Raw genomic sequence first — 12,397 nt, 5'->3', positions numbered from 1 at the left:
AATTTCAGATTCGGAACCTTTCCTTAAATTAATGTTGTAATGATTAGTTGCTTAACTTGTGTTAAAATTTGCTCTTTGTGGATCATTGGTGATGTAAGAGCTTGTGACGGTATGTGCATGTGCATGGTCTTGGGCATGCGTTGGAGCACATACCGGGACTACCGGGTTTAATGTTATTTTCGGCGAAAGACTAAGTTGGTCCTTAGTAGTGTAGATGTGGGTTAACCTGTAACGCGCCATTTGTGCGAGTGCGTGTTAGCTCTCATCTTCACGATAACGACCGACGGTTTTGCTTAAAATGACATTAAATTGGGCGGTTCTCACACAAATCGCCAAGGTAAAGAGAGAGTGCAATCTAGTTGCTAGTGAGTTAGCGCATCTAGCTAGAAAGAATACACACACTGCTGTTTGGTTGGGTCGAGCGCCTACGTGCGTCGCGGAACTGATCAAAATGATTGTAATCTTTCGCGCTAATCAATAAAGCTCTCTTTTACCTGCAAAAGAAAAAACAAAAGAAAATGTTATCTAAAGGGTAAATCGGACCAATAGACATAATTGCCGACTAAAACTAAACAAAAACATAGTTTAAGCCCAGACTTTTGGCCATACTTGATTGGGGTAATTGTTGACATGTCAAAAAAATAGTTTAAGGGTCATGCCACAACATGCGTCAAGTTTTCTCGGCCTCAGAAAACTAATGTCAAAAATTTCATGCCAAGAAAACATGGGTAGAGATAAAACTCGAATATACTTGAGGGCAATCACTAGATAGTACAAAAATAGCGTATTATTGCACCAGATTAAAGATAGATGACAATATTTTGATTGCTACGAGTTTGTAGCGTCCGGTTTTAAGCATATGTAATGGTTTGGTTATCTTGGGGTGCAAAAGGAATTGATTTAATCATTGTCAACAATTTTACCAATGGATAATTCCATGCTGGCTTATATTTTTTTATTTAACATATTATTGATGGTTAAAATCCCAAGGTGCAACATGACGAAGGCGAACATGTCCGTTTTGAAAGAAAAAAAAGCTGCATGATCGCGAACGGTATATAAATGAATAACTCATGTGGAATTTTTCCCATCAACAATGCATGGGTTTGAAAATGTTGATTTCCCAGGGCCTGAAACGGTTCCTAATCGCGTCGGTCGCCGTCAATCTTGTGGAATTTTCTTATAAAAAAAAACTTGTGCGATTGAGTGCAGCTCCTTCTAGAAGATGATGAAAGCAAGGCACGGGGAAGCGTGGTCTCACCGGCTCAACTGGCGCTGCAGTTCCTGTCCAGCCTGACTGAATTTAATGGGGCTGTGCCCGCCATTGTCGTCGTCTTCCTCCTCCCTCCTCCCGCTTGGTTGGTTGGCGTCATTCCTTCTTCCTGCCTTGTCGACTCCGCCCACCACCAACGCATAAACCCCACCTGCCCACCCCTTGGTTCATTCCTTCTTCTCTTCCTGGTTCCTGCTGCTACTCTGCTCTTCTGACGGTCCGACCCCCGTCGATCGAGGAAAACCCGGAAGGGGCGGATTGATTGGCTGGTTATACATGGGCGGATCGAGCTCCACGGGGTGGGGGAAGACGAAGGGCTCCTCCCCGCGCGCGATGACGCCGGTGGAGGAGGTGGACATCTCCGCCGTCCGGTACAAGCCGCCCACGCTGCAGGCGCCGCACCTCACCGGCTTCTCCCTCAGGGCCTTCCTCTGGCTCATGGAGTCGCCCCTCCTGGGCCCACTCATCACCTCCGTCCTCAAGTCGCAGAACAACATGCCGCAGGTCAAATTCCTCCTCCTTATTATCCCCCTCTTGGATGCTTCCTGCCGCCTCCCATTCACCATTAGTCCTAATCCTTCCTCTCAATGGATTTCGACAGATGCTGCAGCAGACGGTGATCCCCGAGCGCCCCATGTACTACCCGGAGTACCCACCGCAGGGTAGGATACCGCCCTTCCCAATTTCATTCATTCTTCGGCACAAGTAACCAACAACGGCGTCTGTGGTTGACTTAGCCATCTTTTGTCCCACTGACATTGGCAACCTGCACTTTCTGAAGTCTGAACATCTAAAAACAGTACAACATTTTAACTGACGTAAACAGTCAGCTCGTCTACTTCTCTTTGCTTGACTCGAGAGGTTTAAAAGTTCAGAATGGCATCTTAAACGCTCACCTAAATTTCCTCAACTCATCTACCTGATGTTGCACTAGACATTTAGCTTATTTCAAACTAAGCAAACTTTACAGATTTACACAAAGGAGAATATTACCCCCCAAAAAAAGAACAGTGTGACAGTGCTTTAGCAGATTGAGAGATGTTATTACCTTTTTTTGCCCTATGGAGAACCGTGGCAAAAATCTGACATGGAAGTTCTACTCCAGGCTCTAAAAAGGGCTTTACTCCACTGAAAACTTGTTTGTTCCAAGTAATCCAGATAATAATCCAAGTTCCCAGGCCTATTATTTGGATAGAAAAATCTTTTACCTCAATTCTGGGTCTCTATTCCTTCCTTCCTTGAATTGTCATATTACTCGCTGTGTGTTGTTAATTTCTTGTGTCCCCGCTCCAAATTGTTCAGACCTGGAGCCAGGAGTTGTGCTAGTGGGGGAAGATAGGCACCCAGTGGAAAGAGTCCATGAAGCACTGCAGTACCTCCCGCCATATGATCCGTCAGTGCGTTGGGCGACCGAGGAGAAGCTCCCTTTCCTTTACTGGAAGATCCGTGACTTCGCACATGCATACCGCTCAGGGATCACAACTCCATCAGTTGTAAGTAGTCCACTAGCCAGAATTTCTGCATGCTTCTCTGGTCGCGCTCCTGCATCTCTGCTGTTTTGACTCTGATTGGTGACATAGGTTGCTGAGCATGTCATTGCGGGGGTGGAAGAGTGGAACAACAAGAAGCCTCCAATGCCAATGTTAATCTATTTTAATGCAGATGATCTCAGGAGGCAAGCTGAGGCTTCCACAAAAAGATTTGAGCAAGGTTTGCCACAACTTGACTATATTGATTCTCTTTATTAGAAGTGGACCAATTCGTGATAATGCAGATGAATTGAATGGCTTCAAGTAGAAATTCCATTTAGAATTCTCATCTATCCAGTTTTCGTGACATTGCTACCCGTGACCAGGAAACCCAATGTCCATTTTGGATGGGATCTTTGTTGCCATTAAGGATGACATCGACTGTTTCCCATATCCAACAAAGGGTTAGTTTGATTGACTGAAGCTCTCATTTGTTGCTGTGTCACTGTTCAGGTGGGACAAAACACATTATGTTTTCTTTGGATGGCAGGTGCTACAACATTTTTTGACCAAATCCACACTGTGGAGAAAGATGCAGTCTGTGTCGCTCGGTTGCGGAAATGTGGAGTCATCTTTATTGGGAAAGCAAACATGCACGAGCTTGGTCTTGGGGTAACTGGAAACAATCCAAATTATGGGTATGATCAATAATTGACAACTACTCATTCTATTTAAGTTGTCCACACTTTATGTAGTTGTTTTTCTATTTGAAGCCAAAGGATATATTGCTTTTTTGTCTACTCATGTGTGGGTAAAATAAATACCCTTGCTTGTTAGACATTCAGAGCACAAAAGAAATGTCAGATATCGTTTACGTGATTTTCTTGCTATTCCTAAAGTTCGCTAAAACAAATGGTTTCCTAAGTACTTCCTAGAAGCAAACTCCATTAACCTTGAAATAAAGCTTAGTCTCTGTTTGAATGTCGATATTGGGAGACTTGGCATTGAATTGAGTTCAATACCAAATCAGACCTAGTATTGAAATGGGTTCAATACCAAAGCAACTGTTTCGATGTATATGGCATTGCTAGATTGAATTCAACTGGGCGCACATACCAATTCATGTTTGGGTGTGCATATGCAAAATTGAGAATTGACCCATCCTCATCTTCTCTCCGCTGCTTCTCACGCTGCCGGCCCCTCCTTGCGCGGGAGGTGAGCCTACGAGCAGATGGACTCGCCTTTGTCTCTTCTCCCTCGTGTAACGGAGCTCGGGGCCGTCGAGGACGCCACCACGACCTCCCGCACCTCGCGCGCCACGACCAACGCGCCGGACTCCGAGGCGCGGGCGCGGGCGGGGGAGCGAAGCAGGACGCGGCGGAGGGAGCAGCACGAGGTCGAGGGGCGCGGCGGACCGGCGCGGGCGAGGTGGGGTGGAGCAGAGCGACGAGGGCGCGGCGGAGCAGGGTGCGAGCGCGGAGGGCGCAATGCGGCAGAGCAGGGCGGCGCGATGGAGGGCGCGGCGGAGCAGGGAGGCGGCGGAGGGAGCCTCGCGGGGGAGATGAGCGGCGGCGGAGGGAACCGCGCGGGGGAGATGAGCGGCGGCGGTGGGAGCGGAGCGGGGGATGAGGGGCGCTTGCGGAGGGAGGTGAGCGGGGGCGCAGAGCGGAGGCGGAGGGAGCGGCGTGGGGAAGAAAGCGGCGTGGGGAAGGAGGGGTGTGACGAATGCAATCGAATACAGAGGGGTGGAGGTCGGAATCGGAGCATCCAAATGCTTGAATCAGAATACTGGAATGCACACAAATACTATGATCTAGCAGTGTCAATCTATTAAATAACCTTAGTTCAATCAGAATTCTGGAATGCACACAAATACTATGAGCAGTATCAATCTATTAAATAACCTTACTCTTAAAGGTACAAAAGAAAAGTGGAACCCAGAATTGCCATTTATTTCAATGATCACATGATCAGATAATTTTTCATCTGGCTCGCTGTTCTTCTGCTATATATTTTTGTCATTGTATCTTCACTTTCTGTTAACTTATCTTGCAGGACAGCAAGAAATCCACATTCTGTCGATAGATATACTGGTGGTTCTTCATCTGGTCCTGCTGCATTAGTCTCATCGGGGTTATGCTCAGTAGCGATTGGAACAGATGGTGGAGGTTTGTACATGTAGAACTGTGATATGATTGTCGCTAGATTCTTATCAGTATTAGTCTTTGATTGCTACCTTATCTCTGCAACAGGTTCAGTTAGAATTCCATCTGCTCTTTGTGGTATTGTTGGTTTCAAGACAACATATGGGCGGACCGATATGACTGGGTAATAAAGAGAAGTTCCATTTCATTGAATATTTACCAGAGTTGTTCTGTTACCAGTCATGTCTGTTATATGCGGATTAGACAACCTTCCAATATTACTAAAATAAGCTGCTCTAGACCTCTAGTCAAAAGTTAGCATCCACTGTGTTCTGAAACTGCTTATGCTTTTATTTTGCATGGTACTGTCTAACAATCAACCAAATCAGACAACTTAGTCGCTACATGCAGTTATCTTGTACTGGATCTCATTAGAAATTTTCAAAGTCGTGCAGTTTCTTGTTGTATAACTAGATATCTTGTTCGCAGGGTACTTTGTGATGCTGGGACTGTTGAAGTTGCTTCTCCTCTTGCATCATCAGTCGAGGATGCTATGCTAGTGTAAGCAGCTTGGCATGCTATATGATACCATGAGATCCCCTGCATAAACCCGTTAAATTTAGTTCTTGATAAAGTTAAAAGTTTTATAACTGTTTTTTTGTGATATAAGGTATCATTAGGTGTCACTATCCTGTTGATAAAACTGGGTATCCGTTAATTGTGTTGTATGGTGTTTCAGGTATTCTGCAATAGCAGGCTCAAGACCCATGGATAAGCTTACCCTTAGACCAGTAAGATATTATGTCTTTATATTTCTTGCCTGTTATTTCATGTCAATTGTATGCGGTCGGATCATACCAGACAGTCAGTCAGTCTTAGGCAGTTTGCTTTGATTTTTTTTCTCGAATATGCAGGAGAGCTGCATATCTTTGCATTAAGAAGAGGCGTAAAAAGGCTAAAATAGCCAAACAACACATACCACTACGCACCCAAAACACACACCACTACCCCCAACCACTGGGGATTAAAGGATTACATTCGCGCCAAAAATGACTACTACCGCCACGACCAACTGGGCTATCGCCTAACTCCTAGTCAGGGAGTGCGACAGCGGCCACTGCACTTAGCCCTTTAGCACCTGCGAGCATCCATAGTTCGGCTTCCTCCCGCGCAAGCAAGAGGGCTCTATCAACCCTGGGAGCGATCCCATTGAACACAGCTCATTTCTTGCCTTCAAAATAGTCCATGCTCCTAGCACGACCAGGGTGTTGAACCACGCCGCGCACCGGTACTCATTCTGTCACATGCTTGCTGCCACCACAAGTAGAAGTCAACACTGTTTGGTTGAGGCATGACATCCTGAAACCCAAAGCAGCTCAATATCCGGTGCCAAAACTGCTGGGCAAACACACATGCCGAGAGGCGAGAGAAGATGACTGATTGTCTCCTCTTCCTGCTCACAAAGAGGACAATGCTCTGGATGGGAAAGGCCCTGGCGTGCAAGCCTGTCCGCTGTCCAACAACGGCCATGGGCAACTAGCCACATGAAACATTTGCATTTCCTTGGAGCCCAGGTCCCCACAACAGACTGAAAAGCTTTGCTGTTTTCCATAGCTAATTTTAGATCCCCATGGTGTTTAATCATAGTGCAGTGAAATGTTATACCTTCTCCATTGTTCCAACAAAACGCACCATGGTTTAACAAGATAACATTTGATGCTCACAACATCTGTGTTTTTGTTTCTTTCCTCTCTGCAGTCACCGTTGTGTGTCCCAAATTTGTTATCTCCTGACAACAACAATATCCTGGGATCAGTTAGGATAGGGAAATATACAGAGGTACATATTTTCAATTTAAATGTTATTTTGGTATACCTATTCTAAAATGAAATTTGCTTCTGTAGTGGTTTCACGATGTTTCTGACCGTGAGATATCAAGTACATGTGAAGATGCACTTAAACTTCTTTGTAGCACTTTTGGATGTCAAGTAAGCCCATTTCTATCTCCACAACTTGGACGACAACAATGCATGATTTTAACATTTTCTACTAGTCGTATTGTCAACTTAAGCTACAATAGATCATTCTCCTTAATATGAACAAGCCCTTCTGAGAATAGAAATGTCAGTGCAGTGTAGTGATGTGGCTTTTGATGTATAAAAAGGAATTCTGTTTTCATTTCATTTGCTCTTTGCAGTTCCTCACAACTGATTATTGAGCTGATCACGTGGTATCTATTATATATGCACGTTCAGCTCTTCTTTGGCATCTCAGCTAACAAGTCCTGATTTACATCTTTCAAGATAGAAGAGATAATATTACCAGAGCTTGAAGAGATGCGTACTGCCCATGTTGTTTCAATTGGCTCAGAATCATTCTGTGACCTGAATCCTCATTACAAAGCAGGGTACCTATCTGTTTGATGGATATCATTTTTGCAATGTTATCCCAGAAGTAGTTGTTAGACATTTTCTTCCAAGGGAAAATAATTCTCAAAACTATTGGCCCACAGCAATTAAGTTATTACTAGAAGGGGTTATCCTAAGCAAAATATTTTTTGTCTCTTACAGAAGGAGAACTGAATTCACACTGGACACTCGAACAAGTTTGGCACTTTTTGGGTCATTCTCTTCAACTGATTATGTGGCTTCTCAATGCATAAGGTGATCTTGTGAATTCATTTTGCTCTTTTCCCTTATCTTGATTTATGCAGTGGAGTATAAAGTATCTGTTGCTGACCTACTATGGCAATATGACTGGGGGACTCCAGATACTTGTGTTTTGTTGTAGTTTTTCTCCTATACTGTCTAATCATGTGCTTAGTGCACCTTTTGATGGGGCTTATATAGGAGGAGGATAATGCACTATCACATGGAAGCTTTCAAGAAGGTTGATGTCATAGCAACTCCTACAACTGGGTAATAGATGCAGAAAGTTTCTTTATAAATTATCCATGTCTATGACCTAAACATTACATTTTAATTTTTTAAAGTACTCTAAAAAAATATAATGTTAATATTTTCACATGACGAATCTAAACTGTTAGATTTCTGTGTATTAGTGGTTGAACCTGTGTAAGTTTGACCTTGCAGCAATAGAGTATAATGTAAAAGTGGTCTTTTGAGTTATATCTTATATGGAAGTAAATCAGTGTGGTATTGGAATGGTCAGATATGCAGTTGCCAACTTAAGTGAAGTGCATCATGCTAGACAATATCCCTGAATTCATATTTGTCAATCGACAAATAGACAGGAATAAGTGACATCTAATCTGCAAGTATCTATCTATGTTCCCTAGAAAGATGGTGGACCTCAATGTGTACATGGTTATTTTACATGCAAGAAGCTTTATACACCTTACCTCTAAGGAAGTGTGTTATCTATTGCTGTAAGAACTAAGCAACTGTGCTCTTTTTCCAGCATGACCGCACCAAAAATACCACCAAGTGCTCTGAAGTCAGGAGAATCTGATTACGTTGTGTCAGGTAAATTATTAGCAGGATATTGTATTTTGGGCATCATACTTAGCTCTTTGACATGTGAAAAAAGTGTTTATAACAAGTCTTCATGTTTTTCACAATCTGTGCTATCATGCTGGACGTCATATATTTGTTGTTTGACAGCTTGTCTCTGTTGCTGTTTTACATTGAAGCGAGCTGGTATAAGAGAAAAGCCAAGATGGTTCCACTATAGGGCTGTAGTTATTTACCTCTTTTTTGCTTGCTCGATAAGCCATTTAGTTTGAAGTTTGAACAAAACAGAAGTTTGGTGGTTCCATTAATTTCGTTGTGTAGAAGGAACCATACCTCTTATGCTGGGTTAGTGGGAAGCTTTGTTCACCATCAGTATTATTTCTGAGCAATTTACTAAGAAAGATATTTATGCCTGTTTTTCTTTTAGCTCGATATATACCTACTTTGATGCTCAGTGTAAGTATGGTTTGTTCTACTGCGATCAGATACAGCTTTTCTAACACTTGCCTTTGTTGCAGCTTACCTGATGCGATTCATCATAGCCGGGAACCTTCTTGGTCTACCAGCAATAACTGTGCCGGTAAGTGGTATCAATGTTTCATAACTGAGTACACATTGGATCTTCTAGTTACCTCATGTGGTCTGCACTGGAACCTGACCATAACATTGCCATTCGATATTATATACTGAAGCCTTTTGGATTATTGATGCCTATATAATTGGCTATACATTTGGCATTTCAGAGCTTGTATAAGAAAATCGATGATTTTGGTTTAATATAGGTGAAATGCATAACATTATACTTTGGTTTTGCTATTGTCTTGTCAGGTCGGTCATGACAAGCAGGGCCTTCCTATAGGTTTGCAACTGATAGGTCGTCCATGGGGTGAGGCTAGCTTACTGAGGGTGGCTGCTGCAGTGGAGGTACTGTACATGTGAATCTTTTACGTTTCACAGTTGTGGTTTCAGCAGAGAATCTGGTCATATAGTTATATCCACTAAGTTTAAATTTATTTTCTGGCACTTATCTTTTAACAGCAGTGTCTTGAGCACCAAATGACCTACTCTGTACTCTGGGTACTTACATGATTACATCAAAAAGCCTATTTGCAAGGTGGCTAATCACTTAGCATTACAGTGTAAATAAAATTAAGCTACGCAACTTTTACTGAAAAGGATAACTTAAGCATGAATGCGGAGTGAAACAAACGTATTTTCTTCTGAGGCTTTCACTTGGAAATATCTTGTTCTGCTTGTGGGACTCTGGGAAACTGAGCATCTGAATGAAAATGTTGCAGGATCTGTGCCTGAAGAAACGGAACCGGCCAGCTGCATTTTATGACATTTTGAAGGCCTGAAATGCCGCCGTCTATGATTCCTCTGTTAGTGACGGCGTGGGTGATGAGGTGTCGCTGATCGTGACTGAGAAGAGTGTTACCACCTCAAGTTGTCTGACATCAGCACGATGGGGATGGCTGCAGCCTGCAGACCATTCCTGCACAAGGTGTAATAAGTCTGACGTAGAAAGAAATCAATCTGTAACTGTGACATACCGACATGGATGTGCACGAGGTGTGAAACAGTGTGAATGTTGTCTGCTGATGTCCGTCCGTCCCTTTTTCGGCAAGCTGCTCTGAGTCTCAATCCTCTATCATATCGCTAAGGCGGGGCATTTTCGGTAGTAAAAACAGATGATGGGCCTGTCTGATCGAGAGCCACTCCTGTCCACCAACTTGTGTTCGTACGGGCGCCCTCGCCACCGCCCCATCGTGCAGCCGGTGGTGCCTCCATTTCCACCATTGATGGTCACCAGACTCTCAGCACGATTCCTAAAGGCTCACTGATTGATACATCGCTGTTGCAAAGTCAGAGATCAACTGCTGGTGCCCAGCTTATAGGCTGTGCCTTTCGGCAATTGGTAGGCGGAAGGGGCGGTGTCATACCAACACCCGTGTATATTTCTTCTCGAGTAAAATATTAGTAAACTATTCTCGCATTCTCATCTGGGTCAATGAGCTCTCAAAGTGATCATCTGAGTCCTTTCATAAGTTGTTCATTCCAAGTGCGAATGCAAGTCCATGACTGATAAACCTCGAGTGAACTTTACAATGAACCACTTCAAAAGTTGATGAAGGAGCCGTATGATTAATTTGAGAGTTCATAGACCCAATTGAGAATGCGAAAATACTGCAAGGGCCTACAGTGCATTTGCCTCTTTTTTCTCTCCTCTCCATCTGAATTTGGGTCCTAGACGACCCAAATCAGTTTTACTCTTCCTTCTACCATGCTGCTGCTTGTCTATGTTGGCACCCTTGCCATGCACGACTACTGCTTCCCATACTAATATGTTGCCAGTACGTGTCTCCATCCGGTTCCGGGGTAACAGGTTATCCTGCACCACCCACAGTGAGTTGTGGTCTCGTCCACTACCGCCACCGTCAAATGGTCTACTGGTCCTGCTTATAAGCTGTCCACGTACAGGTATCAGGTATGCCCCAACCCGTCATTCTAAAAGCTCACTAGAGCTATCTAGAAAAGAAGATGAAGAGATAGAGGCAATAATGAAAACCATTGCTATTTTACTTATTAGCTAAATATTGTGAAAATTATTGTTGATCGATAAAGTAATATGGTGAAATAATAGCTGACACTAGATTTAATTTGAAGGGTTTAATCCTTGTAAAATTAGATTTTGAACCAGTGGACAAGATCCCCATCTCTCGTCTCTCCTATCTAAAACCATGAGCTCGAATCTCTTAAGCAACTCAGATCATGCTTGAGCAAGAGGGCCTGATCATGTCCTTTGCCAAGAAGCTCCTCCATCCATGCTAGGTCTCCTCCGATCAAATGATTCTCCTCCACCCACACACACCTAGCTCCTCCTCTGCTTACAGGTCGGTCGGTCTACATCGTCTCTTAATTTCCTTGTATACTCAAGAACAATTTTATTTAGTGCTACCGCGGGTTTAGGTGTTACTGTACTAACAATGCATGGTAATACTCTTTAAATGAGTATAAAAGTTCATCAAAAAATAAAAATTGATTAGGCATGTAAGTATCTACCATCCTACAAAATTGCGTGATGAGTAGTAAAAAAAGAAACCAACACATTAATAATTGCAGGATAAGGATATATAGACGTACTTGGCCTTTTGTTTCTCATTGCACAAGGTTTTTGTTCAGTCTCAAATTTTATATAACCGGAGATGCTCACTTTCTGTATCCTTCCATATACTTTGGATGAATTTATGAACATTCAGAAGGTGCTACCAACACAATCTATATGTTCATTGTTTCTTCTACAGACAAAGAGAATCAATGAAGGCTCATCCTCACACTAACATTGTCTCGTACGTGGTGCGCATACAGTTTTCTCTTAGACCTTGTTATAAATCACAATAATAGTCTCCTCCAATCCATATGGGAGGGATTGAGGTGAAAACTACTTTTATTTTCCACTCAAATTTGCGTGGATCAGAATCAAAGTTATCTAATGCGCCGTTTGGATCTACCAGACTAATCTTCGGTCCCGTCATATCGGATGTTTGGACACTAGTTAACAGTATTAAATATAGTCTAATTACAAAATCAATTGCGTGAATGGAGAGTGATTCATGAGACGGATCTATTAAACCTAATTAGTTCATGATTTGGCAATATGTGCTACAGTAAACATGTGCTAATGATGGATTAATTAGACTTAATAGATTCATCTCGTGAACTGGTCTCTATTTATACAATTAGTTTTATACTTAATTTATATTTAGTCTCTTTAATTGATATCTAAATATCCGATATGATCCGGACTAAAAATTAATCCCTAAATCAGACTGTAGCGAGTAAGAAAGAAGGTATAAATGTAAGCTTACACAGAAGGGTTCAGAAACAAAAGTTAAAAAGTTTGGCAACAAATTGCTTGGCAGAGGGAGAACCACGTGAGGAATAGTAGTACAGTACGGGAGAAAACTTTAATGTTTTTGCAAAATAAAATAAAAATGGAGGGACAATAATAATTAAAATAATTGAAAAGGAGCGACG

At 42.7% G+C, this 12,397-nt stretch overlaps 1 protein-coding gene across 2 annotated transcripts; it reads left to right on the top strand.

Annotated features, from left to right (window-relative positions):
• The first annotated feature begins 1,258 nt into the window (after nt 1–1,258).
• Nucleotides 1,259–10,011, top strand: LOC112899607 (fatty acid amide hydrolase). 2 transcript variants are annotated; one of them, XM_025968141.1, is made up of 19 exons: nt 1,260–1,777; nt 1,875–1,935; nt 2,576–2,766; nt 2,854–2,983; nt 3,129–3,206; nt 3,293–3,440; nt 4,798–4,910; nt 4,995–5,070; nt 5,376–5,447; nt 5,626–5,677; nt 6,645–6,725; nt 6,791–6,874; nt 7,190–7,293; nt 7,457–7,549; nt 7,736–7,804; nt 8,307–8,371; nt 8,878–8,939; nt 9,188–9,283; nt 9,658–10,011. In XM_025968141.1, exons 1-19 carry the CDS (start codon nt 1,550–1,552, stop codon nt 9,715–9,717), a joined length of 1,863 nt encoding a protein of 620 aa, XP_025823926.1. In that variant the 5' UTR covers nt 1,260–1,549; the 3' UTR covers nt 9,718–10,011. The 2 variants fall into 2 exon arrangements, with proteins under 2 accessions (XP_025823927.1, XP_025823926.1); XM_025968142.1 differs by lacking the exon at nt 7,736–7,804 and having other exon boundaries at nt 1,259–1,777.
• The last annotated feature ends 2,386 nt before the right edge of the window (nt 10,012–12,397 follow it).

This window comes from Panicum hallii, chromosome 7 (genome assembly GCF_002211085.1).
Source record: "Panicum hallii strain FIL2 chromosome 7, PHallii_v3.1, whole genome shotgun sequence".
In the NCBI taxonomy this organism is placed as follows: domain Eukaryota; kingdom Viridiplantae; phylum Streptophyta; class Magnoliopsida; order Poales; family Poaceae; genus Panicum; species Panicum hallii.
This window is presented reverse-complemented; position numbering and strand designations above follow the sequence as displayed.

What these genes read in the sequence shown, in the direction of transcription:
- LOC112899607 (XM_025968141.1), top strand. Translation starts at nt 1,550, where the DNA reads ATGGGCGGATCGAGCTCCACGGGGTGGGGGAAGACGAAGGGCTCCTCC. An exon ending in GGAAACAATCCAAATTATGG is followed by an intron (nt 3,441 to 4,797) that starts GTATGATCAATA and finishes CTTATCTTGCAG; the next exon opens with GACAGCAAGAAATCCACATT. An exon ending in GGATAGGGAAATATACAGAG is followed by an intron (nt 6,726 to 6,790) that starts GTACATATTTTC and finishes TTGCTTCTGTAG; the next exon opens with TGGTTTCACGATGTTTCTGA.